This window comes from Aspergillus vadensis (genome assembly GCF_003184925.1).
Source record: "Aspergillus vadensis CBS 113365 unplaced genomic scaffold BO88scaffold_21, whole genome shotgun sequence".
NCBI classification, from domain to species: domain Eukaryota; kingdom Fungi; phylum Ascomycota; class Eurotiomycetes; order Eurotiales; family Aspergillaceae; genus Aspergillus; species Aspergillus vadensis.
Window position 1 is genome coordinate 447,334 of NW_020292059.1, and position 26,149 is coordinate 473,482.

At 50.8% G+C, this 26,149-nt stretch overlaps 7 protein-coding genes across 7 annotated transcripts; 3 read left to right on the plus strand and 4 right to left on the minus strand.

Annotated features, from left to right (window-relative positions):
• Positions 1-775: 775 nt before the first annotated feature.
• BO88DRAFT_346649 (OSBP family protein) lies at positions 776-2,575 on the plus strand (the record flags this gene model as incomplete). Its single annotated transcript, XM_025703345.1, has 7 exons — positions 776-890; positions 990-1,095; positions 1,160-1,270; positions 1,338-1,616; positions 1,666-1,915; positions 1,963-2,276; positions 2,326-2,575. The coding sequence occupies 7 exons, from the start codon at positions 776-778 to the stop codon at positions 2,573-2,575; spliced, it is 1,425 nt and encodes a 474-aa protein (XP_025560200.1).
• Positions 2,576-3,738: 1,163 nt separating this feature from the next.
• Positions 3,739-7,194, minus strand: BO88DRAFT_117908 (putative DNA excision repair protein (Rad26L)). Its single transcript, XM_025701325.1, has 2 exons — positions 6,893-7,194; positions 3,739-6,828 (listed from the first exon to the last, which is right to left on the minus strand). The coding sequence occupies exons 1-2, from the start codon at positions 7,005-7,007 to the stop codon at positions 3,905-3,907; spliced, it is 3,039 nt and encodes a 1,012-aa protein (XP_025560201.1). The 5' UTR covers positions 7,008-7,194; the 3' UTR covers positions 3,739-3,904.
• Positions 6,894-8,457, plus strand: BO88DRAFT_406880 (exosome non-catalytic core subunit SKI6). The gene is made up of 2 exons (XM_025707270.1): positions 6,894-7,681; positions 7,750-8,457. Exons 1-2 carry the CDS (start codon positions 7,383-7,385, stop codon positions 8,258-8,260), a joined length of 810 nt encoding a protein of 269 aa, XP_025560202.1. The 5' UTR covers positions 6,894-7,382; the 3' UTR covers positions 8,261-8,457.
• A 236-nt stretch (positions 8,458-8,693) lies between these two features.
• On the plus strand, positions 8,694-9,699 carry BO88DRAFT_370502 (high-affinity Cu transporter CTR3). Its single transcript, XM_025704179.1, has 3 exons — positions 8,694-8,919; positions 8,974-9,005; positions 9,067-9,699. The coding sequence occupies exons 2-3, from the start codon at positions 8,975-8,977 to the stop codon at positions 9,627-9,629; spliced, it is 594 nt and encodes a 197-aa protein (XP_025560203.1). The 5' UTR covers positions 8,694-8,919; position 8,974; the 3' UTR covers positions 9,630-9,699.
• Positions 9,700-10,988: 1,289 nt separating this feature from the next.
• cyp4 (peptidyl-prolyl cis-trans isomerase) lies at positions 10,989-12,489 on the minus strand. Its single transcript, XM_025707271.1, has 4 exons — positions 11,934-12,489; positions 11,539-11,708; positions 11,353-11,459; positions 10,989-11,296 (listed from the first exon to the last, which is right to left on the minus strand). Exons 1-4 carry the CDS (start codon positions 11,992-11,994, stop codon positions 11,110-11,112), a joined length of 525 nt encoding a protein of 174 aa, XP_025560204.1. The 5' UTR covers positions 11,995-12,489; the 3' UTR covers positions 10,989-11,109.
• Positions 12,490-13,408: 919 nt separating this feature from the next.
• On the minus strand, positions 13,409-16,265 carry BO88DRAFT_346619 (putative cell polarity protein; the record flags this gene model as incomplete). Its single annotated transcript, XM_025703343.1, has 3 exons — positions 13,409-13,807; positions 13,860-14,954; positions 15,012-16,265. The coding sequence occupies 3 exons, from the start codon at positions 16,263-16,265 to the stop codon at positions 13,409-13,411; spliced, it is 2,748 nt and encodes a 915-aa protein (XP_025560205.1).
• Positions 16,266-18,969: 2,704 nt separating this feature from the next.
• Positions 18,970-22,565, minus strand: hmg1 (HMG-CoA reductase; the record flags this gene model as incomplete). The annotated part of the gene is made up of 4 exons (XM_025703347.1): positions 18,970-19,309; positions 19,378-21,725; positions 21,784-22,149; positions 22,224-22,565. 4 exons carry the CDS (start codon positions 22,563-22,565, stop codon positions 18,970-18,972), a joined length of 3,396 nt encoding a protein of 1,131 aa, XP_025560206.1.
• Positions 22,566-26,149: the final 3,584 nt, after the last annotated feature.

Below are 26,149 nucleotides of genomic sequence, written 5' to 3' on the forward strand. Positions count from 1 at the left end.
CTTGTGTCCCCTAGAGTAGAGTTAGTAGTATTTATTAATAGAGACCTTCCCGTACACTGCGGCCTTCCCTCCTATTTTTCTGCAGAATTGATTGTTGGTTTCAGGAACTTGATCCCGACACTGTCCGTCATCCCGACATTGAAAGGCATTATTTCTTTGGAGTGACTGATAGTCTCTTCTGCCATTTATCCACATCCATTGTTTTAATTAATTAATTTAAGAGACCCCAAGTGACACCACAATTGAAATACTGCCCAAACCCCCTCGAGAATCGAGTCACTTATTATTGTACGCCGCAGTCCGGTTGCATCGGTGTCTCCTCTCCATACCCCCCGTGTTGTACTTTCTCACACCAGCAAAGTTAAAAGGGAAAACAAGAAGTACAAGACCAACCACTATTACCACCACCACCATCACCACCACCAAAGAAACATTAGATCAAATAAATACAACAGAACCACGGAACGTCATGCCCATCTCCGTCCCGCACATCCGCCGACGGTCATCGCTTGCCAGTGAGTGAAGTTTGTTGCCGTCATCCGGTCGAGACTCTTCCCTCTTTTTTTTTTCTGTTGCTGCTGCTGCTCCTCCCACGTCATTCCTGTCTGGCTGCCTCAGTCAACTTTACTGCTACTGCTGCTGGCTGCCTCAACATCCCCTCTCCGCCGCCCTTTTCTCTACTCTTCCCCTCCTTGGCTCTCTCTCTCTCTCTCCTCCGACCGGCTGTCTTTTCACCACCTCTCTTCCATCTCGCGCATTTCTGCTGCCCACCATCATGTCTGCTGACTGGGGCTCTTTTTTTCATGTTTCAGGTAATCGTTCACACGATGAGCCCAAAGCTGAGCCCGTGAGCGGGGACGACGAGATCGTCGAGCCCGACCAGGGAAATGGTACGTAGCTATCCCCCTCACTATGACCAAAAAAAGACAAACAAAAGAAAATACCACTGCAAATACCTAGTCTTTCCATTCTCACTGACCTATTTGTAGTTCTTTCCCACATTATCTCGCAGCTCCGACCGGGAGCCGACCTGAGTCGGGTCGTCCTGCCCACTTTTATTCTCGAACCCCGATCTATGCTGGAGCGCATCACCAAGTATGTCGGAGTATCTGCATCGCATGTGAAGAAGCAGTAGCTTACTGATTTCCTCTGCATCCAGCTTCATGGCGCACCCCGAAACACTGCTTCCTATGCCAACCATAGATGACCCCCTAGAACGATTCGTTTCCGTCGTCAAGTTCTATCTCAGCGGATGGCACATCAAACCTCCGTATGTTGTCGCTCTCCTTGAGATGGTTTCATTCCACCAGTTCCGGTCTTGCTGACACCTGTCCCAGAGGAGTGAAGAAGCCGCTGAACCCGATCCTCGGAGAGACTTTCACCTGTTACTGGGACTACCCCGACGGTACCCGTGGGTACTATATCGCCGAGCAGACCTCTCACCACCCGCCCAAGTCGAGCTACTTCTTCATGGCACCCGAGCACAACATCCGGATAGATGGCACCTTGAAACCCCGCAGTAAATTCCTCGGAAACTCGGCCGCAAGCATGATGGAGGGTATTGCGATCCTGCGGTTCTTGAACCGCGGACAGGACAAGGAGAAGGGCGAACGATAGTAGGTGGACCTGCCATCCGCGCATAAGGACAGCTCTAATCTGGCCTAGCATCTTGACGCAACCGAATATGTACGCCCGCGGCATTCTTTTCGGAAAGATGAAATACGAGTTGGGTGACCACAGCTACGTGCGGTGCCCAGAGAACAACCTCGTTGCCGACATTGAATTCAAGACCAAGGGCTACTTCTCTGGTACTTACAATGCTATCGGTGGGACAATCAAGAACGAAAAGACCGGCGAGGTATACTATGAACTGTCCGGTCTCTGGAACGGCGAGATGCACATCAAGGATGTTCACGTAAGTTCTCCTTCTTACACGGAGGACTGTCAATCTAACTCGAACAGACCCATAAGAAGGACCTGCTCTTTAACGCTACGCATGCGAAGCACACACCTCCTTTGACCAGACCTATTGAACAGCAGGGCGAGCGCGAGTCGCAGCGACTGTGGCAACCCACCGTGAAGGCGATCATTGCCAGGAACCACGAGGCAGCTACGGATGAGAAGACCAAGATTGAGGACCGCCAAAGAGAAGAGGCAGCGAAGCGTGCCGATGATGGCGTCGAATGGCACCCCCGGCTGTTCCGACGGGTGCAGGGCGGGCCCCACGGCCCCGATGAGGGAGAAGAGGACCTAGACTGGATCATCAATGCACATGTGTAAGTTTCTGCTTTGGCATCGGAAGGATAACAGGACTAACGACCCCAGCGACTCGCACAACCCCGAGATCGCCGCCAAACAAATTCTGGCCATTGCCCCGATCCTCGAAGGTCAGACAGAACCCACCCAGTTCCAGATTCCCGCACACAAGGGTAAGGAGTCTGCTGCGACAGCCGATCCAGCCGATGGCGCTGACTCCGCTCAGAGCGAGCCTAAGAAAGAAGCAGAAGAAGCCGTCGAACGCAAGGACTCACGGACATCGGATGTCGATGCCTACGTCGATGCCAAGGAGAAATAGGTATAACTGACTTCCTGGATGGCTCCAGTTGACGATGATAAGTCGTTGAATGAGCTAGACATGCGGAGGCCAAGTGACCTATAAGTGAGGCACAATATAGAAGAGCGAAAACCATGAAACTTCAAAGAACCGAAAAGCAAGGAAATGGTAGGTCGAGCCGTCATTCACATCAACATAATTGACCTGCTCGAGGATTCCAACGCGAGAAACAAGGGAAAGAGTCCGGCCAACCACGAACATTCAACACATCACTCAACATACCCACCATTTCCATCAGATTACTATACTGGATACCCGATTGATTTAATATGCAGAGACTGCGACAAAAGTTGAAAAAGAACGGACAGGAGAAGGCCTCCAGACGGACCGGAGCACGGATGATGGGCAAAAACTTGCTTACTATATGTGGATATACATATCATCATCTGGGATACCATGACGTGGGATGGGCATTGATACAGCTAGCGTTTAGGTGATTGATACTTTAGCATTAATATAGACTATGGTTGTGGATAATGCATAATTTTGACTTTAGTAACTTATTCTCTGTGCCCAGTTGGCCAGCCTTAAGTTGGGAGTCAGCGTCCAACCAGCCATCCTGTATGCAATCCAAAACCATTACACGCACCTTCGCCACCCCCCTGAAAAGAAAGGGCAAAAATAAACACGAACCAGTAAATAACTTATAAATAACCTTCCCCAAGACGATCACAGCTCTCCCACATACTGATATATAATGCAATTCCTAATCCGGAGTTTCTCCTCCTGCCCAATCAGATCTATCCATCATGAAGAAAGAAGCAAATAAAAGGGGGTAAAATGGAAACTTAAAAGTTGAGAACGAACGGTGAAGGTGGAGATTGATGACGTAGTAGTTATGTATGTATGCATGCATGTGATGCTTGTTTGTTTACTTATTTCATTGTATTCTAGTCATGGTTATCTTTACATTGACTTTCTTCTTCTTATATTTTGGGTAAAGAGTAAAGTATGTGTGGATGGATGGACGGATGGATGGCATCAATAGTAACTGAAGTATGATGTAGGTAGAGGGGGGAAGGAATCTAGATCGATTTGTAGACTGGTCTGTAGGTAAGTATATGTGCGTAGGGGGAGATCAGTACAAGTTGATAGATAGCTGCTCGTAGTAATATTTCATATGGTATTAATCGTCACTCATTGCTGATTTTAAAATAACGAAATGATTAACTTGGGTATATAAGTAGTAGAACTAGACAAAAACGAATCCAAAACCCCGTGTCCCTAGCGCCCTTGTAACCAATACTCCAGAAAAGATAGATAATAATAATGATTATACCAACTGAAAGGTTACGATGGTTGGGAAAGTTTCTCCCGTCGCTCGGTATACCAACGCTCCAAGCATGCGCGTCTCTGCGCCTGTGTCATGCCCTCTACGACAAGGGCGAACTCGGTTGCGTTTGGGAAGCCGTATCGTCTCGCCATGCTGCAGAATTGTCGTTTCATGACACGCTTTGGCGGGTGGAATTTGTATTTGATTGGTTGATTGGTTGTAGATGATGATGACTTCTTATGGGACTGCGATTGGGACTGCGATCCTGCAAATACTTGCATGTCAAGGTTCTTGGTATTCTCGTCGGCGAGTTCGGCGCGACGGCTGAGTCGTTCCTCGACTTTGGATGACCCGATGACTTCGTTGTTAAGGTGGGTGTATTCGACCCCTGCGCCGGCGAGGATGGCTTGGATGGGGTCATGTTTGGTGTTGATGGGAGTTTTGGGGTTGGTAGATTCTTCGTCGTCCTCGCCGCGGATCATGGCTGCTAGCTGGCTCATGACTTCGTTGGCGTCGTCGGATTTGCTAGTGAAGGTTGTGTCGGAGACGTTGGGGTCAAAGTCTACGTCGATGTCCATAACCTGGACGCCGGCTTTGCTTTCAGCGACGTTGGTTTTGTTGACGATGTCGCGGAGAAGGATGTTCTGGTTCTTGTATTCGAATAGATTGTCGAGACCGAAGAGCTCACCCTTCTGGTCTTTCTTCTCCTGGACACCCTTAAAGTAGCGGCGTTCCGAGGTCGCATTGTAGCCGATGTTGGCTTGTTGTTGTTTGTAGATCTGCCGGGCATAGACGATCTCTTCGATGGTGCCGGCGCTGATGAGTCGGAAGACTTCGACATCGCGAGATTGGCCGATACGGTAGGCGCGATCTTGCGCTTGAAGGTCATGCGAGGGATTCCAGTTGGGATCGACAATGACAACCTTGTTGGCGGAAGTTATGTTGAGTCCGACACCGCCAGAGCGGGTGGAGATGAGAAAGACGAACTGGCGTGGGTTGGAGTTGAAGTCGTCAACAACTTTAGTGCGCTCTTCATAGCTCATAGAACCGTCGAGGTAGCTGACGTTGTAGCTGGTGTAGTGAAAGAGCATCTGGAGCATCTTGAGGAGGCGCACACTGTGGCTGAAGACGAGCACTTTGTCGCCATTGGCGTGCCACCACTTCAGCAGTCGGCGAAGGACCTTCCATTTACCGCAGAACTCGGGATTTGCGTAATTGACAATGGAGTCCCGGGAACGGTAAAGCTTTTCCCATTGCTCGGGCACAGCCAGTTCCAGCATCTCTTTGTCCTTTTCTTGTTTCTCGTTAGAGTCGACTCCCTGCGGGATGAGGATTGCCAGGTGGTTGCTGAGTTTCTGCAGCACTGCTATCGCAGGAAATACATAGCTTCGCCAGGTGAGCCCGGATGGTAGAAACTGACGACAGCACCAGCCGGCTTTCTGCCGGGAACCACAGTCACAAGGGTCGCTGGAGTGTTTGATATAGCTGACCATGTCGCTTCCCAGAATGTTCACGTAAGCGTCAGCCTGAGTATCAGTGAGTGGACAGAAGACGACCCGGTCAACCTTCTTGGGGAGCTGGTCTGCAATCAGTGTCTTCATCCGGCGGAGGAAGAACTGCGGCAGGAGGTTCTCCACCAATTTCTTCGCCGTCTTTCGCGCTCTACGCAGCTGATGCACGGTGGCGTCGTGTGACTGACCAATCTTCAAAGGTTCAGAAATGGTCTTCTTCCAGACAGTTACCGGGCCGAGCATCCCTGGATTCGTCCAGTTCAGAAGGGTCCAAAGCTCCTCGTATTTGTTCTGAATGGCAGTTCCGGTCAAGCCAATTCGGCAAAGAGCGTTGATCATGTTCATGGCTTTAGTCGTTTCCGACTTGCGCTCCTTGATGACATGGCATTCATCTGCTATCACGCAATCCCAGTCGACCATATTGATGGCATCCTTGTTGTGGAGATAGGTACTATAGGTGGTGATCAAGATTTCCAGTCTTCCGGACCGCGCAGCTTGGAGCGCAAGCTCCTTGTTCTCTCCATGGTAGGTGTCGAAATGCCACCAGCCCCAACGCGAAAGCTCGGCCATCCAGTTCTTAAGAAGAGTCCCCGGGCAGACAATCAACGTTCGGGGATACCACTGATCGTGCCCGCTTCTCCGCATCTTTCTCATTCGCTTGGCGTCTCTTTCATCGCCTGTCTTCCCATACGCCGCTGTGAGGAAAGCAATAACCTGTACCGTCTTTCCCAGACCCATGTCGTCTCCAAGGATTCCACCCTTCTGGTAAACAAACAGCTCATGGAGGAAAGCAGCTCCATCGACCTGATACTGGCGCAACCACTGCGCGATCGGGGCGGGTATGAGTCCCAACGAATAAGGAAGAGTGATGTCCTTGTACTGATTGCATGGCTTCATATTCTCAAAAGTAGGCTTTTCCGCCAAAGATTCCAACCTCTCATCGTCAGAGAATTCAACATCGTCGTAGCCTGGCGGCAACTTCAGTCCGGATTGCTTCAGATACTCTGTCCTCCGGTCAAACTGCGAGCGTCGTTTCTGGAGATAATCCGGTAAAGTATATTCCATCAGTTCATCCTCCGATGACACTTCCTCTCCGTAGACTCGTAATGGCCGTCTCGGTCGGGCTTTCCCGTCCGAAGTTGGGAGTCGGCCGACAATAGAGTTTGAGCTTGCGACTCTCGTCACCTTAGCAGATCTATTCTTCAGGTTTGCGGTGCTCCGTTTCCGTTTCGTGGCCTTTCGATTCTTGAACTCCTTGTATGCGGCCTCGCCCTCATTGAAGGAGTCATCTCCGCTGTCGGTGTCGACCACCTCCACCACTGCGTGGCTCTTCTTATCAAGTGGCGAAGAGGATTGCTTGACCGTAGTTGGGATAGTGTTTGTTGGCCGGCGTGGAGTCGTCACTTCGGACTTTGGGGCATGTTCCCTATCTATGATCATCGAGCAGTCAGATATGTCTTGCAATTAAGGTATAGATAAGGTGCGGGGACAGACCAGCGACAGAAAGCGAAGTTGGCTGTAAGACCAACGGGCGTGTCCCGTCGAGATCATCGTCATCAGATCCGACTGTAGTCGCGTCAGTATCCTCGATCTCCACGTGTGAGCCCATGTCCGCCTGAGCTCTGGCAGAAGCTATCTAGACCGACCGTTGAGGGGAAGGCTGAAGCAAGAGTAAGAGAGCTGGAAATGCGGAGACGCGATGGAGTCAAACGGGCTTCCCGATTGGGCAAGCAGCTGACTGAAGAATTCCGCGCCGAAAAGTCAAACTCCGCAACCAATTCCCCTCTTCTCCGCCCATTGCTCGCCCTCGACTTGAAACTGAGCCTGCATACTACGTCGCTTTGTACCTGTGCTCGAACTGAATTCTCCGAACCGGCTTTCTTATTCTTTCGACAAATTTTGACAGCGCATGGTGCGGGGAACCACGCCAAAACTTCCTCCATCTTGATTTCGGCATACCGATTAAAGCACCTCCCAATTCACAATGCCTCTCGACACATCCACAACATATCCCCTCACCAAGCTTCGCCTTGATGGCCGTCGCTGGAATGAGCTTCGACTGCTCCAAGCTCAGATCTCCACGAACCCCGCCAGTTCGGGCTCATCCTACTTGGCCATGGGCAACACCGCGATCCTGTGCTCCGTCCACGGTCCTGCAGAGGGACGTCGCGGTGATGCCACGGGTGGTGCTGCGGGATCAGCAGGTGCGGTAGTAGAGGTGGATGTCAATGTTGCAGGATTTGCTGGAGTGGACCGCAAGCGCAGAGCCGGCGGAAGTGACAAGTACGTTTCTCACTATCGTCATGTCTGTAGTGTCTGCTATGACTGGTACTGACTAAGTTCTTAAACAGACAATCTTCGCGCGTCGCAACGATACTACGCTCTGCTTTCCAGTCGCATCTTCATACCCACCTCTACCCTCACAGTACGATCAGCATCCACGTCTCAGTTTTGTCGTCAGACGGATCGCTCCTCGCCGCGGCGGTCAATGCCTGTACGCTGGCGCTTGTGGATGCCGGTATTCCCATGCCAGGACTCCTCTGTGGGTGTACGTCAGGAATGAGCGGCAGTGCGTCTACGCCGCGGGATCCGAATAATGACACTTTGGATCCGCTGCTGGACTTGTCTCTGCCGGAGGAGCAGGAGCTTCCGTTCCTTACGGTGGGGACGACGACGGCTGTGCCGGTGGGAGAGGCGGCTATGATTAATGAAGATGAGGACGAGATGAAGGTGGCAATGCTGACGATGGACTCCAAGGTGCATTGCACATATGTTGAGACAATGTTGGCGGTGGGAATTGACGGATGCAAGCAGATCCGGGAGATCTTGGAGGGGGTGATCAAGAAGTCGGCACGCCGGTGATGACTCGGTTTGAATTCTGTTTCTTTTTATCTGCTATCTGGGATCTTCTACAGGGCAGCGCGATAGGGCTAGTTCTGTTTATACCCAGTGATTGCCATGAGGTGTTGGGCGCGGCGGGATGGATCGTTTCAATGTGATATTTGAATATTCCAGCGAATACAGCCAAGTTGCTAATCAAATGCTACTGTAGACGTCCACTGTAGTCTGCTTGATTCACTGGGCCCTCGTGGGCCCACTGGTCAGGAGCTACCTACATAATGTGCTCAAACCAGAGACCGTCTTCCCTTGACGCGGCAGGGCTCTTTCTACTGTGGAGGGCGCGTTAATACTGATTCATACTTAAATAACATGAAGATGGATCTGCATACAAGAACACGCTCCTGACATACACGTATCCAAAGTCAGAAAACTAGTCCCTTACCTCTGCTTTCTCTCCTCACTGCTGGTTCTTCTCTTCTCCAGGATACTCTTAATCTGTATCTACTACAGTCCTTACCAACTAGCCTTTCCATCTTCTATTCATTCACCTCACTCATCAACCCTCAAACACCATAGACAACATGAATATGACCACAGAAACCACCACATCAGCCATCATGAGCACCAGCACCACTACCACCATGGCCATGGCCATGGCCTCTACCAACTGCAAGATCTCAGTATACCCTCCACCACCTCATCCCAAAACCCCAGCGCCCAACTAACCATACCCAGATGCTCTGGAACTGGAACACCATGGACGCTTGTAAGTCATCCAACACTTCCTAAACCCCTCAAAACCACCCAGAACTGACTACAAGCAAAAGGCTTCATCTCCTCATCCTGGCACATTACCTCCCCAAGCATGTTCGCCGGCTCCTGCATCGGAGTCGTCTTCCTCGTCATATGTCTAGAATTCCTCCGTCGAGTTGCCAGCGAATACGACGCGTTTATCATCAACCGCGCCAGACTCAAGGCCCAATCTCTAGATACTGATCAACCCAGCATTCCAGTCCTTAATGACCGCTCCACAGACAAACCCGTCAAAAGACCCATCCCATGGATACCTTCAGGCTCACTTTCAGCCCTACCTCCTGTTCCGGAATCAGTAGAAGAGGAGGAAGAAGATAATGAACCAATGCCTAATGCGCCAGTAACTACACCACACCTTAGTATACACCCCGAGAACCAATCAAAATTCATCTTCAGACCCAGCCACACCGAGCAACTCATTCGAGCCACATTGCATGTGCTGCAGTTTGCAGTGGCGTACTTTGTGATGCTGCTGGGGATGTACTACAATGGGTATATTATTCTTTGTATCTTTGTTGGGGCGTTTGTGGGGTTTTTGCTCTTTTCGTGGGGTAGGGATCTTGGTACTAGGGAGTGAGTTTCTTTTTTCTTTCTGATTACTAGGTTATATTGCTGTTATGGTTTGTTGGTGAGTGAGTGACTGACTGATGGAGTATGTATGTACAGGATCAGGAACGACGCCACATCCGTGACTAGATGCTGCGGCTAGGTGGGTGGGTGGGTGTTGGAGCTTAGTTTGACATGATGCCTTTCTGTTGATATTGAGATGTTGCGGTGGTTGCTATCTTGGAGAGAGGGTTGTTTTCTAATGTGTTGGGAGGGTGGATAGTAGGGTTAGGGAATGATGTATGTGTATGTTGGAGTCTTTCTTTCGGGGAACTACTACATGTCGAGTGAGAGTACTATCAAGGGATAGCACCGGTGGTGGATTAATGCATCTATCATGCATAAGACATAATGTTAATAAGAGTCTGATACACTATGTCTGTTAGAAAGAACCAAATATAATGGCCATTCTCTCATCACAGCTGCGAAGTAGTACTGGAATATGATGATATCATAAACTATCTCTACTAGATAAGATAATGCCGGGGAATCATCTATAACATAATATATGAACGGGGGGGGGGAATTTGTTACTCACTGAATGAACGATCAAATACTAGTCATATCCCACATAACCACAAACGACTACGCCATACTCCCTCCCCGATCACATCATACTTTAGCTTAGCTCAGCCCAGCTGGGCCCCCATCCCAGCCTTGGCCAGCCCTCAACCCCTCACTTTTACCTTACTAACCTCTCTTCCAAGGTAACTTACATACGTATACATGAACCATCAACACAACTACTATGGAACACTATGCAGATAAACAAATTAATCTATTTGTGTCGATTTATACAATCAGAGAACAAAGGAAATAAAATACATGAAAAGACCACAGACCCGCTCACACAGCCCTAGATACCGATAGTAGTCTCATTAAAGCCACCTGCATGCAACACAGCAGTAGCAGCAGCAGCAGCAGCAGCAAGCAAGCAAGCAAGGAATGGAATAGAAATGGGGATGCGAGCCGGCCGTATTCGGAACCGGGAAACCAATCCGAGGTTCGAATTGCACTGCTTTGCCCCCCTCCCCTCCCCTCCCCTCCCCACCGGAGAAAAAGAGGGTTGAGAGTGTGTTGGAGCGGGGTTGAATTCATGTAGTACGGGTTTAGTGCCAGTCTACTACTAGGTTGCCACGTTCGGTGGGATCTACTTATCTTTGGCTGGGTTTAGAGGAGGTTATGTAGGGATTTCGTCACTATGGTTATTTACGAGGTGGGTATTACTGGATCTTTCTATCAATACTGTAAGATGTAGAGAATTGCATATAGTTACTGCAATACGATGGTACAAACTTGAAAGGAAACTTATTGACAATTGGTATGGACACTCTAGATTACACCGGGTAGGGAGAAAGAGAATTGTCCACCATTAATCCTCACAGTGCTGGGTTTACACCAGCTCGTGGGATGATATCCCAATTTTGCCATCTGTTATCCTTGGAAACCGCTTACAACTCACCGCAGTTGACGATGGTGGGCTTGATGTTGGAGCGGATGGAGCCGGAGGAGGAGCCGAGAGCCTCGATCTCCTTCACGACCTGCATGGAGTCGGCATCGGCAACCTCACCGAAGACGACGTGCTTGCCATCGAGCCAAGAGGTGACAACGGTGGTGATGAAGAACTGGGAGCCGTTGCTGCAGATGCTGTTAGCTGTCTGAGGCCTAATTTTACGAGTGACAGTAGAACTTACGTGTTGGGACCAGCGTTGGCCATGGAGAGGAGACCGGGCTTGTTGTGCTTGTAGATGAAGTTCTCATCGGCGAACTTCTCACCGTAGATGGAGCGACCACCGGTACCCTGGATGATAATATCAGTCAAATCGTTCACTCCCACACAGCTGCCCACGGAGGCGGATCAAAATAGCGGGATTACTCACGTTGTGGCGGGTGAAGTCACCACCCTGGAGCATGAACTGGGGGATGACACGGTGGAAGGTAGAGCCCTTGTAACCCTCACCCTGGGGCTTGGTGCAGAGCTCACGGAAGTTGCGGGCGGTCTTGGGGACGTCCTTCTCGAAGAGGTTGAAGACGATACGGCCCGTCTTGGCTAGAGAGCAGGAAAGAGCGCAAAGTCAGCCAAAGGATCCAGCAAGCATTAAGAGAATGCATTCAACCCAAGGAATGAAAAGAAAATCGCGATTGTGGGAGAGTCCTCGATGGAATGCATCCCAGCACTCCCATTTTCTTCACAAGGAGGGGTAAAATCATCCATGCAGGAAAAAGGGTGACGACAGCAACGAAGGACGATGAGAAGTAGAAGGGAAACACTTACGGGCACTGGAGCCCACGGGGGCGTACTGAACTTCAAAGAAGGCTTGAGTGTTTCCAGACATGGCTGCGGATGATTGATGGAAAGGACGAAGAGAGAGGAAGGAAGATTGCTTGCAATTGGGGATGGAGAAGAGGGGACGAGAAGCGAAGGGCGAGCAAGGTGGGGTTATTGTTGACCTCAGGCTTCGGGAGAACATTGTTGCTGGAGGGGCACTGGCTGGCTAACCGCTTCCGTCCTGTGCGTCAGCCCATGCGCGCCAATCATGCAACTTGCCAGGCCATCCGCCGTGGGCCTCAGGCCGCTCCGTGGAAGAACATGGAAGTCCTCCGACCGTCCAGTAGTGAAGTGAGTAGCTACCAGCTAGTAACTTAAGTAGCTTGCTCACTTCAAAGCAACCGGACCAGGGGGGGATAACTGCCATTGGTCCCCTTCTATCATCGGGGCCGGCCAATGCAATTGGGATGCATCACTTACAGTACTATCTAAAGAAAAGAATTGAGGTAGAAAAGAATAATATCTCGTCTCACGAATTGCTGTAGCTGGTTGCTTGCTGCTTTGCTGGCGTGGAGAGCAAAAAGAACTGGAGAAACCGCGTCGGACAGCGGAGGAAAATATTCCTGCTACTGCCCCAACCGGGGATAGCTCATGATTAGCTAAGACCCGGTTCGGTCGGAAGCTTTCCAGAACCAGAAATGGTTCTCACCTCCAGTCTACAACAGCGCTAAGACAGCTGATCGTACACGTGATTGACCACTCAACACCTGTTTACTATGTAGTAAGGCGATTCTTATAGTTTCTCTGATATCTACCAGGGAACCTGTCAACATTCACTACTCATTCATCGCGGAAAGCAATGGCCACAGCCAATCGTATACAACCATCACCAAATCTATCTATCGAGCCATCTAAAAGGACTCCAGGAAAACAATAACCACGGCACACAAGAGAAAGAAGACCCCGTATGGTCAATTCAAAAGTCAGAAAAGAAGAAGCATTTCCGGGGGGGTGGAACGTGTAAAGAAAATGCCGCAGTATAAATTCTGAAAGAAACACGAAATCAGTCCAGTCCTACAAGGACCATCATGCAGAAAGGAAGAAAAAAACGCTAATCAAATAGAAGCAGAGAAGAATATCAACCGCAAATCCAAAATAAATCAACAGAAGATAAAGAAAGGGAGAAGCTGAATAAAAGTACATCGCTCCTGAAGTCAGGGTGCGTCTGGGAGAAAACAAAATCTGTCGTAAAGCTCCACCAGATTACAACACGTCGTTCCACATGGTTGCTCGTTGTCATGCGTGATAACTGCAAAAGTAAGGAAAGCGAGATTGCAAGGTCCAGCAGTTCGGTTGGTATCATGGTGCCAAATCAGCATGCTAGAAAGAGATAGAAGGGAAAAGAGAATAACGCTGCTGCGATTCTCGGGCTGAAGAAGCCTAGAAAGAAATAATATCATGATGACCCTGAGGCGGATGGACTATCGGAAATCGTCCTCCTCCTCAAGGCTCGCGGGGTCCAACTGATGAGCAAGCTCCTTGGTTACCCGGGGAATCTCAAACGCAATGGGTGGAAGCTTGTTGGTCACTTCTCGAAGCCCCTCAGGACTGCTAGAAGCCTCGCCCTCGGCCGCAGCGCCTACAAGGCGGTGCTTGTGGTATTCCAGCATCTCGAGCACAGGATCAATGCGTTGCCGAAGAGCCGGGCTAGCCTCTGGTCTCTTGACAAAGTGCTGAACCGACGAGGTAACATTCGTCACCACAGAAGAGATAGCAGAGACATGGGTGCTGATCGTGGTCAAATCACGATCGGCTCGGATGCTGTCGATGAGGGCTTGGATTGACTGAACCAGGCCATTCGTCTGATCCTCAACGTAAAGCTGTCGCCGCAATTAGCACACATTACCAGTATCTAGAGATATTATAACATACCTTCATCTCCTGAAGTTCGTGGTTCTCGGCTTGCGCGCTGTAGTCTTGCACTGCCACTGAAATTCCGTGGGGAGCATCAGGCGGGGGGCTCATGGCACTGTAGACAGAATCATTGCGACTGTGTCGGCTTTGACTAGGAGCCACGCTGAAGTAGTCCGGAGACTTCATCTGACTAAAGTTAACCTCATCGTCATCCTCGTGGGTTTCATCAGGAGGAGTAGATCGGATCTTGACGAGGCGTATGAGTTCAATGACAGCAGCCGACAGATGAGAAGCAGCGGCATCCAGAAGGGAGACAGGTGAGAGCCCGTTGGACTTCACGAAATTCTTGGCTGCCGTGATCAGATTGTTCGCGGTGGTAGAAAGCTTGCTTATAGCCTTCGAACGCAGTGCCGATGACCCATCGTTTGGATCTTGGCTTTCTTGCACGTCCTGCAGCATATGCCGTACCGCCATAACCACAGCATTGATCTGGCGTGTCACAACATGGTAATCTTCATGGCGTGCAGTGTGTAGCAGCTCGTCAATAGATATCTGGAACTTCGCAACATGAACATCCTTGACCAAGCCATTTTCATGGAAGATATCACGATCCCTCGTCAGAGTTGCGGCATCGGAACGGATTTCTGTCCCAATAGATGATGTGCGAAGGTGTCCTGCCTGCGCCTTTGCCTTCTCATAGCGGGTCTTCCATTGTTTGACTTGTTCCTCCAATCTGTGAACCTCGGTCGTAAGTTGCTCCTCGTGTTCCCACCGGGACTGGCTTTGCTCGGACAACTCCCTCATCTCCCTCAGGAAGCCAGCTGCCTCCCGTCTGACCTCTTCTGTCACTGACCGCTGCTCTTGCAGCTCGGTCTGCAGGCTTTGATGCCTGATCTCAAGATCAGCAAAGCGGGCCTGCAACTCTGGGTCTCCAGTGTTTTGCCGTGATGCTTCTTCCAACTGGCTCCGGAGGTCGTTCTCGATGGCCTCATGCTCGGCCCGAACCTTGTCCAGTTCCAGCTGCAAGTTGCTGTTCAGATCCTCGGCCTGGGAAATTTTGCTCTCCAGATCTGACTTCAAATCCTGCCATTCTTGCCGTTCGCTACTTGTGACCTGTGAATTCTGTTAGCAAGAACAATCAATGGGGGCCGAGGAAAATCGTCTGCCTACATCTGACGTGGTTTGACTTTCTCGGTATTTAACGAGCTCCTCATCCTTGGACTTGACCAAGTCCTCCAAGGTCTCAACCTTGCTCTGATCTTCCTGGTACTTGGATATCTCCTCATCCTTGGATTTCAGTAGATCCTCGAGCTTGTTCACCTTGTCCTGCAAAGCAGAAACCTGCGATTGAGTTTCCGCCAAAGCCTTTCTGTCGGCGTCTGCTAGAGTAGCCCCTGTCCCCCGCCGACTTTGCAGAACCGCATCGAGAGCAAATGCATCGCTCCGCACATCATAATCGTCCTCCGTACCTGCTCCATCATCGTCGTCCTCGACCATAGTACTCTTGTTCGGAACAATAGTGTTACTTTGGAACGATTTGGCCATTGGCCCATCGCCATTCATGCCTGGCGGCGGCCCACCAAGTGACCCTTGACGTGGGGGATACATCGGACTTGCTGGAGGTCCACCAGGGGGGTAGCCCATTCGAGACGGGGGCCCACGAGACTGCGAACGCGGCCCTCCCGGCGTCGGAGGGTATCCGTTCGGTGGATAGCCATTGGATGGCCGTCCGCGGTAGCTGGGAGCCGGACTCAACCTACGAGATTCCCTAGAAGGGAATTGAGGAAACCGTCGCTCTAACTCGGTATAGACATCCGTCGCGAGATCTCGGAAACGCTGGTGCTGAAGCGAAGCAAGCTTTTGGCGCGCCTGGTTGCGCTTTTCATGGAAATCCTTGCGCGGTGGCAGGAACGGGGGAATATCAGGGCGAGGGGGTCGGTTCGGAGCCGGCATGGCTGCTTGTCGCCGGAGCAGTTCATCATAAACGTCGGTACTTAACTCGTGAAACTGAGTGGCGGAGAGTCGTAGCAGCTTGTCGCGGGCTTTGCTTGACTTGTTTGCTCTATCATCACGATGGGACGCATGAAGGAACCTCCTGAGGGCAACATAGTGCTGACCTAGGACCTCCTCCATCCGCTTGTGTCGCTTGCTGCGTTGATCCGACAAGGTACCATCGCTCGATCGCGCTGCCACCGAGCTCGGGGGAGAGGGATTCCCGGCATCGCTGACCGGGCCCGACGAACCGTTTGTAAGTCCTGTGCCATTTGAACCGCTGGGTACACCGGAGGTAGGAGGTGTGGCAAGGGCGCTGCGAGTCGAGAAGGTCGGGGAGAAAGGCGGATCCGATTTCTGATACTGATTGATGCCGGACCAGTCACTCCCGTCCACGGAGACAGGCGACATAGTCCCGGAGGGAGCGTTCATAGGGGGGTTTGCTGTCGGTAGGCCCGTGGGCACCGTGCTAGCTTAACAGGAAAGGGAGATCTGGGTCGGTCCAAAGCCAATATGCTTATCACTATGCATCCGAGGTAGGGTGAGGTTGCGACTCCAAGGCCATTGATGAGGACTGAGTATAGGTATCTGAGAATCGGAGGATTTCGCTCGTGGCGGGTGATAAGGAATGGACGGCCGCTGCGACTGAGAGGGGGCTAATGCTTCCTCCGAACAGAATGAAAACAAAGGAAGGAGGAATCCGATGCGGAATGTAGAATAGAACGTGCCGGAGGCACCTGTGTCAACAGAAGTCGGCACGGGGATACGACCGGTCACCAACAGGCATACCAAAATAATAAATTAAATTGTAGCGACCACAAAAAAAGACCTAAAGCGGCGGCCTTTGGGGAAGGGGAAAGGAAAATAGATCAGTAGGGATTGGACCCAGGCAGAAACAAGCAGCGGGAGAAGCAGCAGCCACCGCCGAAGTTGACCTGGGTTTGGTGACGCCCCAAGAAGTGGAGTTTGGAAAAAGGGCCGGACTAGGGAGTGGCCGAACTTCTTTGGGGGGGGGCAAGACTTGGGAACCCAAGGGGGAAAAGGTTGAATGAATGACTGACTGACTGACTGAATGAATGGAGATGGATGAGAGATGGGCTAGGCTAGAAAGATGGAGCCTGGGGGGGTAGACGGGCGGACACGATGGTGAGCAAGTGAGAGAGCCAACGACCACTTCCTCTTGGAACGGGAAATTATTTGGCGGCTGATGGGAGATACATCCACAATACCTACTCATGTACCTTACTAGGAACCTTGGAAAGAACTCCGTTCATACCATACATACCTGGAAGGTATGGTACGGTATGTTCGTACGACCTCAACCTCCATGCCTGAAGCGCCTGTCGCGGACAAGTTCTTTTTTTTCACTTACCTTTACTTTTTCTCCACGGATCTTGATATCTTGGATGTGCGATCAGCTGGAGTTATCATTCTTATCCATGATCCATCCTTACTTATCGCGAGTAAACCTGAGACATTTTCTATCATGACATCGGGCACTAGAACTTTGAGTGGGTTGCTACAACTACATTCTGAGACAACAAACAACCACCTTCTTCTAGTACCCTACCAGAAGCCAAAGATCGCCTGGGATAAAGACAGTACCGTGACTTGCTCATCCTACCTCAATCTTTGGGTGCTAAAGTAGGTTGTGTATGGTACGGGACCAGACAAGACAAGTTGCAAAATAATACTCCACCGCCCATCCGCCAGGAACCGATCGAGCCTCTCCCGGTGTGGCGGTGATGCTTTGTGGCCCCTCCCATTTTTCTTTAGTGAGTTGAGTTAGTTAGTTACCACTCTCCCTTTTCCCCGACCGCGGAACCGACAGAACTGACACAGACACAGACACTCACTCCCCTTCCTCCATTCTTCAGCAGCATGCTTCTCCTTCCTTCCCACATGGATTGTGATTCGCTAGAGGGTGTATAAATAAAGTAACATGCAAGTAAAACGAAGTCATCAAGCATGTTTCGATGCTGCATGTTATATGCACACAATTGCTGAAACGGCTTTGCTGTATGTAGTCGAGTCAAATGAGTTTCCCATTCTGGCCCAGCCCCCAACGCTCGCTCCATTTCCTCACCCAGTGCGCGCCTCCACATAGTTCGAGGCTAGTTCAGGAGGTGCTCAAATTACTGCCTGCTTCGGCCATCCTCCAATCCTGTGATCTTTGGGGTCCAGACCTTCCCTTCATCTTCCTGGTCGCTTTCCTCTCTGCTTTCTTTCCCGTGCGTTCGAGCTAGATTCGCTCGTCTCGTTGCCTGGGCTATAATTATACTTTTTACTTACCCCAGCACTGCCCGGCATCCCGGAGACTAGATGTATTAAGTGTATTGCATGTCTATCAGGGGCAAGGAAGCAATTGAAGCAGCCCAGTCCGGCCAGAACTGAAGTGAATATGTTGGTTACTCAGCGGAGATACCGTGCCTCCCACTCCACATTTCTGGGAAGGTCACGGCCACGCTTTTCTCTCTCTTCCCCGTCTAACTACTGATCCTCGCAATGTCTGCCGCGGAGGACATTGCCCAATGCTATGGAATGGCCCAAAGTCTAAAAGCATAGACAATCCCAAGAAGAGAATGAACCCCAAATGGAAAAGAGTAAAGGAAAAGAATTAAAAGAAAAAGAAAATAATGAACAGAAGAATAACTTGAAACAAAACCCCTGGATATCATACTCCATACATAATCCGATTAACATCATGGCCGAATCTTTCAAACAGCGAATCTTCCTGCTCTTGAAGAACTCGGTTTTGATAATCTCCCGGTCTTTTGCGATTTCCCGCCGCCAATCGATCCGTAGTTCGGTCGATTCATATCAAGCACATCAGAGGTTCCATGCTCCACCCACGGTCCAGCATGAGATGCGCAGGCCACATGACAAGCCAACCCACGAAATATGTATATGCTATAAAATGTACAATACAGGTTACCGCACTGCTAAGACAAACGGCAAAGCCATCCCAAGTAGCGACGGGCCAAAAAAATGCCAGAAAAGGTATCTTGGAGGTCAGGAAGAAGTGGGCGGAGAGAGGTTCGGGGAAGGGAATCTGCTCGTAGCAGTATTATCGGTGTACATAATCTCATCACGTAGCGGGTCGGCGAGGCGATTGCAAATGCATTAATCGCCCCGTTCATTTCGAGGAGGTCATAGCAAGGCCACGAGCTGCGCCAACGGCGGCAGACACAGGCGTTGCTGAGCGCGTAGGAGCAGCGCTGCGGTTGTGGGCCATGTGTGCCCGGACAAGGTGGCCTGCCGCAAGAGCAGAGCACAGACTCAGCTCACCTGCAAGGACTGCGGCAGCCACGATCCGTGCAAGCTGACGGGCATTGTCACCAGGGTTGGTGGGGTGAGAGCCGCGCACCCCCAGGAATTCAAGCATGGCAGATTGTCCTTCCAGGATCGTGCCACCGCCGATGGTTCCGACTTCGATGGACGGCATCGACACAGCGATCTGAAGATTGCCGTTAAGGCTAGAAGTGATCGTAATCAGTATAACGTTCCCCTGTCATAAGCTTTGTAATGGACAGGAATGACTTACTTTCTCATGGTAGTAATACAACTGCTGCTTTCCACATTCTGAGCAGGATCTTGACCAGTGGCAAGGAAAACAGCAGTGACAATATTGGACGCATGTGCATTGAAACCACCCAAGCTTCCCGCCATGGCGCTACCAATCAGGTTCTTACTGGTGTTCAGCTCAACGAGGGCATTGACATCACTCTTGAGGACGTTGCGAACGATCTCTCCAGGAATGATAGCTTCCGCCACAACTGACTTGCCACGTCCGTCGATCCAGTTCACTGCGGCAGACTTCTTATCAGTACAGAAGTTACCGGAAACCGAGATGGTGGCCATGTCATCAAAGCCGCACTCAGTAGCCATCACGTTGAGCGCCTTTTCGACACCCTTGGAGATCATGTTCATGCCCATAGCATCACCAGTGGTGGTCTTGAATCGGATGTACAGGTAGGTACCAGCAAGGGCGGTCTTCATGTGTTGAAGTCTGGCGAAGCGGCTGGTAGAGTTGAATGCAGCCATCATGATGCTTTGACCCTCTTCCGAATCAAGCCAAACCTTGGCGGCAGCAGCCCGTGCAAGCGTAGGGAAGCCGACACAAGGACCACGCGTCATGCCGTCACCAGTCAAGACTGTAACCGCACCACCACCGGCATTGATGGCTTTAGCACCACGGCTGGTACTAGCCACCAGAACACCTTCAGTAGTAGCCATAGGAATGAAATAGCTTTGGCCGTCAATCGTGAGGGGACCGGCAACACCAACAGGCAGAGGCAGATAACCAATGACGTTCTCGCAGCAGGCACCGTGGACCAGAGTGTAGTTGTAATCCTTGTAAGGGAGCTTGGAAGTTTCCAGGGAGCTCGTGAACTCTGAAGTGGCCGGAGTCCGGGCCACGACAGATCGGCGAATTTTGACGGCGCGCGTGAAAGCATCGAGACGGCTCATTAGGTCCTCATTTTCCATGGTCTTCTCGAGAGCATATCCCGGGATCTTGCCTCGCAATGAAAGGTCAATCAATTCCTCGTCTGACAAGTAGGCAGCCCGCTTCTCCTTCAAGAACAGCTCGCATTCACCAGCAGTCCGCTTGGGGCCATCTTGATTGTTCAAATCAATTGTGGGATAAACCTTGGGCTCGGGGGGTTCCACCTTAGGGGCGGCGGCCTCAGGCTCCTTGATGCTCCACCTGGCTGCGTTGAAGAGATAACCGTTCAAGACGATGCTCAGGGTCAGAGCTGCGATAATCCATTTGCTGATAATGGGGTCCTCGATACTCTTCAGCAGGCTTTCGATGACACGGCCACCAACAGCATCCAAGAACTGGTCGCTGTACTCAATATCGAAGGACTGGCCCTCACCAAAGGCAGCGTAGTGCACAGAGGGGTACTCGAGTTTATACTTGATCGGGGGAATGACGGTCACAATCGTCTCCATCATCTGGCTCTTCGCGGAAACATAGATCGAGTCGAGTCCATTCTCGGCCACCTTGAAAGGATCAATCGGCGTGGGAGCGAGTAGATTGGAGACGCGCGACAACAGGGGTAGACCGGTTGACTTGCGGAAAGGAATCGCGGAGAGATTCACAACGTTAACCAGGATAAAGCCTCCAACCATAAGGATCTTGAAGCGGCGGACATTGCTAGACTTGATCTTCTTTCCGAAAAGGCTGGCGTCGCTTGTTCCATCATTCTCCGAGCCTGCTTGGGGCCAATCATTGTTCGCGGCGACGTTCTCCGCAACACGCTGGGTAATCCCATCCTCCTCGAGGGCTTTGCGAAGTGCGACATGGCGTTTGATGCGAGTAATTTCGAGCTTGATACAGAGGATAGTGGTGTAGAAAGTGAACAGCAAGAGGCAGTCGAAAAACAGGATCCATGCTGCAAGGAAGCAGAACTGCCTCAAACCGCCTTGAACTCCAGAAGCTGCACCGGCCACAAGAATGGCGGTTTCGATACAATAGTCCCGAACGATCTCAAAACCTTGCTTCTTGATGGCAGTCTGAATGGAATCCTGGATGGACCGGGGAGTGCTGGGAGCCACTGGGCCACCAGTCTTGCCAGCCCGGGCACCTTGGCGCTTATCAACTGAAGCGCTCAGGACAGCTCTGGTGAGAATGATCGGCTTCTCGAACCCAATGGTTACGACCAGGAACGGAAGACCTTCCGACAGAAGCAGCATATTGATGGGAACGCCAAGTTTGGTGGTCACCAGAAGACCAAAGAGGAAGGCAAAGCATCCAGAGAAAAGAACCGTGGTAGCAAGCCAGAAGTTCGAGCCCAAACGCCGCATCGAGAAGAAGAGCGAGACAAAGCTGAGATGCATCGAAAGGTATCCCAGAGTCATGATGACGATGTCGATCGTTTCAGCGTGCTGCATCGGGTTAGCATGGACTAGGCAATATAAATTCTTAACTAAAGGGCATAAGGACCTTGACCAAATCCACGAAGGAACCCCATGCGTCTGCCAGCCAGAGCTTGAGAGCTCCGCTGGATCCGTAAGCCGGACCGCGAGCAGCCCGCATAATCCATTTCTTCTGCTCTCCTTCATCCTCGTCGACAGAGGGTTCGGGAATCTCCTGGACAGCCTTCAGAAACTGAGAGACCTGTTCGAAAGGAAGTGTGAACACGAGAGACGCGTCATGGGAGAAAGGCGAGAAGAGATTGGGCGTGTGAGGCACCCGTTGTGCGGAGGTATTGGCAGGGATCGGGACACCATCGGCAAGAGGACCGGTGGAAGCTGACTTCGACAGGGAATCCGGGAAAATAAAGGTCGTCAATGCCATATGTTGAGCAGTCTGCTTGAAAGACAGTTGTTAGAAAAGGAACATTGATCAGATGTCTGAAATTAATAGACCAGTTTCCGACTTACATTATAATCTTGGGCAGTCAGAGTGTCTTCCACCTGCCATTTCCAGGAGGTACTCTCCCCGAGACGTAGGTTTCTACTACCCTGAAGAAGGGTGTCCACATCCACTTGGCCGGCAACATTCCTAGGGTTTCTGAAAGAGTCGAATAAACTACCTTCTAGGAGACCAACGTAGGTAGTGCTGGCAAGAAGGGCGAAAATGACGATCGTGTGAATCGGATGAAGACAGGCACGGCGAGAAAGGAATTGCAAGCCACTAGTGACTTGACGCTTGAGCCATCCAGGCTCAGCATCGTCCTCCTCGTCCGTAGACCGGAACTTCCTGGGGATCAAAGTCGCGGCCATGATTGTTGTCGACAGACGAGAAATTCGAACGAAAGGAGCGGTGTAGACCACACGCCTTAGAGGGGGGAAAGCGCTCTGAGAGAACGGTGGGTGAACGCGGTGAAACCCTGCGAGGGAAAAAAAAAAAACGACAGGCGTGCACCGTCCCACGCTTCACACGGAAGACTCTCCTAGGTATCAGAACCTTATGGGTACCTCCTCCAATGTCAATGGCATGAGGCGAAAGCGATAACCCAGCTGTTGCTTATCGGGACTGCAGGGATGATAGCAGGCGTGCGATCAGTACATCAGACCGTTGGAATGCCGACGGGGGCGAAAGGAGAGGGAAGCGCGGGAAGAAACCTACCTGGCAGCGGAGAAGATGTCGCGCGTCTTCTTGCTATGCCTTGGAGCCAAGTTCCCAGCAACGGCTTCTGACTGAATACACCCCTTTAAGGATTTCCAGGTCGATTCCTGCCCCTGAGGAACGAAATGTGGAAGCACTTCCACGGCGTGGCACACAGGCGGTGGGATTATCGTAAATCCGTGAATTTCGCCGCTTGAACCACAAGACCGCCCAAAGAGCGCGACCAATTAAAGGCAAGCGCGGATATGCGGTCCGCTGATAGTCCGTGGGTAGTGTCGGTAGCAGGTTCCCAACAATCCTGGTAAGTAAGGCAGAATTTATGCAGGTCCCTAGGATCGACTCTTTACGCCGTCGATCAGACCTTGGGGAGAAGAATAATGAAAGAAGAAGAAGAAGAGGAAGAAGAAGGGAAATGAGTGGAGAGAGAGGAGGGGGAGCGGCCGACAATAAAGAATTCAAATAGGAAGCAGAGTCGAGGTAGCGAGGACCGGACCAGCCCAAACGGGAATTTCTTGGGATGGTTTTAGTAGCCTGGAAACGGTACCATTGTTCTTTTGGCTGGTGGGTATTATTCCCTTACCAGCCAATCCGTACTTTTACCAACCTGACCGTACTCCGCTTATCGGGAAGCTGCCAGCCTCAGGCCACCCATCCACCCACTCCAAATAACCACCTTCATACCACTTGGGATGATCTGAGCTGTATTGAAACTACCGCCGCCACCCTCAGCTCAGATTCAATCAAGTGACACAAACCTTCGTCAAACCAGATCGCAGATTACGTTGTACGCAGGATTCCAAATGTGTCTAGTGTCACCATCTACATAATTCCCGGCACTACCCCCTGAAGTCCGGGCAAACCAAGACGGGCAAACAGAAACTTCAGCCCTCCGGCAAGCAGCGCGATTGGTACACCTACTACATCGTGACAGGGTCTACCTTACTAGTGTCCCAAGTCATCTAGATGTTTTGCGGACTAACTCAGACGGAGTTTTCTTCGGTGGCATGCCAGAACGTTATCAAAGCACTCTGTTATCTGTTATCAACCTTGCTTCAGATGGGATTGGACTGACTCGGCAGTATCATCCAAGTCTTCAGTAGACCGCTTCTTTTGAATCATATTCTAGGAGTCTGCTCAAAAGCAAGGGACCTACAGGATTTCCTGCTCTTTTAATGGGGTCTCGAAACATGTACTACCCGTTATAGCACCGTCATTACATCTGAATTATCGCATAGGCACCGTTAGCCACGCTCTTCGGTGAAAAAGACTGTCTCGTATGACTGCAGGTCGCAAACAAATCATCAATGGACGAATCTCTATAATCAAAAAAAGAAAACCATCAACACCCGGAGACTACCGTGCTCATCACAGCATGACTCTGTGAAGAAAAGCACATCTTTCTGCTTTGTACGCAGTTTGTATTTGACATGCAAGGCGTAACGGCCTTGAATGCGTTAGGTAATCTAAAGTAAAGTTACCATCACCAGTTCTATCATAGTGTCCAATCTGGGTTGAAGCTGCATCCACATCGGACTCCAAGCTGCAGCCCAAGGTCCTGAATATTCCCTCATCCTTTCGGGGGTAGGTGGGACGGTGGACACCGGGACAAGGACACCATGGCCACTGAAGAGTCGTGATTCATCGGAGATAACGCACGATACCCACCTGTTTTCATCTAATCAATCTTTTCATCTCTGCCACAAAAGGGTTCCATCCCGGTCGTTGCTGCTTCGCTTCGAGTTATGTTTCTGATTTTAGTGTGTATACCGACGGATGAGCGGAAGCTCTGGTGTCCAAATCTTGACAAGTTGCTGGCCCATGAGACCTGAACGTACTTTGTAAACCAGTATCCCTACCGAGCGACCAGCAGATCTCGGAAAGCCAAAAGAAAAACCAGATTTCGCTTGCGGGCCAAAGCGCGTACGCAACCCAGTGCGATCAGAGTGATATCACAGAGAGCACACGAAGGTTTGGAACTGCCTCAATGTGTAAATCACATTACGGCATTGAATTTGTCTGTCGTATTTTGTTTGATGGCTTCTGCGTAGTCGGACAACGCTCGCGGGCTTAGAGGTTGCCAGAATATGGATATGATTGGTACTGATGGGACCGTCGACGGTCGGAGACGCTGAATTTTACTTGATTCAGCAATGGGGACGGTGGGGATCGCGTAGTCGCCAAGGAAGGGCAAAATGAGCGTGGAAGAAACATTCAGGTGCGACAAGTTCAGCTCTTTTCTTGGGCTGAGTCTGCTAACGGACAAGGCCGCTGAGAAGCTGCAATGGCCATTGTGGATGTGTCACTGAATAATGTGGTTAAATAGAATGTGGTAGTTACCCGAGAAGAACTGTCACCCATCTCATGCATGGCATGCGACAGGCACTAGAAAGGCTGACGGAAAGCTTGATGTCTGACAGATCACATTATAGATTTCTGCTCTGTTCTGATGCATCTTCATTATTCCAGGACCGTCTGAATTGGTAGTACTGACTGACCACCTATTTAGCTTGTCTGGGAATGAAGTCTTGTCAGCGCGCTTTAGGCTAGAGAAAGCGGGGCGCCCGTGTTTCAGCAACCCCCATCACGGCGCCTCTACACCCAATATCAGCAGATGTCTGCGCGGTGAGCGACAGAGAATTCTGAAGCCTTGATGTAAGTCATAGAGCAAAATCAAACACACATGTGCCTCGTGTGTCACCTGTATTAGTTCTGCACGACGGAGCGCTACTGAGCACACCCAAGCCAATTAGCGCCCTCGATGGTCTTCAACGTCTTCACATCTGCAACACGGGAGATCGTCTATAACACACTTTCTGTCATGAGATCTTGCTTCCAACCAGATTAAGCGCTGTTGCTAATTTCGGATTCTGATGCCCAGGGTACTTTGCTATGCACATTTGACTCAATCAGCGTTGTCGTACGGCTCAATCCAGCAGCTACTACCAATGACTCAAGATCTTTATCTGTAACATATCGGGAACCAGAAAAGCTTGGTAGGACGAGACTGGCGATCCATTGGCTATGAATAGACCATAACGATGGGTTCCAATCGTTTCTGGCATCATCCTTAGCGCTTGCAAAGAATAATCTCTCTTGGCGCTGGTTTATTCACTTGCCAGGATGGGCGTGTTTCAAATGACCTGATCACATTGGGCATTGTCGTCGATCCCCATATGTTTTCTTTCGGGCTGCGAGCAAACTCGGGCTATAGAGAAGAAGATAAAGATGGAGAGCGGGA

Bases quoted from the DNA above. Each gene is read 5' to 3' on its own strand.
- BO88DRAFT_117908 (XM_025701325.1), bottom strand. From the start codon at position 7,007: ATGGGCTCACACGTGGAGATCGAGGATACTGACGCGACTACAGTCGGA. The intron at 6,829-6,892 runs GTCTGTCCCCGC...CGATGATCATAG, and splicing joins AACTTCGCTTTCTGTCGCTG to ATAGGGAACATGCCCCAAAG.
- BO88DRAFT_406880 (XM_025707270.1), top strand. From the start codon at position 7,383: ATGCCTCTCGACACATCCACAACATATCCCCTCACCAAGCTTCGCCTT. The intron at 7,682-7,749 runs GTACGTTTCTCA...GTTCTTAAACAG, and splicing joins AGAGCCGGCGGAAGTGACAA to ACAATCTTCGCGCGTCGCAA.
- BO88DRAFT_370502 (XM_025704179.1), top strand. From the start codon at position 8,975: ATGCTCTGGAACTGGAACACCATGGACGCTT. The intron at 9,006-9,066 runs GTAAGTCATCCA...TACAAGCAAAAG, and splicing joins CTGGAACACCATGGACGCTT to GCTTCATCTCCTCATCCTGG.
- cyp4 (XM_025707271.1), bottom strand. From the start codon at position 11,994: ATGTCTGGAAACACTCAAGCCTTCTTTGAAGTTCAGTACGCCCCCGTG. The intron at 11,709-11,933 runs GTAAGTGTTTCC...CCTGCTCTCTAG, and splicing joins CCCCGTGGGCTCCAGTGCCC to CCAAGACGGGCCGTATCGTC. The intron at 11,460-11,538 runs GTGAGTAATCCC...ATTATCATCCAG, and splicing joins GTGACTTCACCCGCCACAAC to GGTACCGGTGGTCGCTCCAT.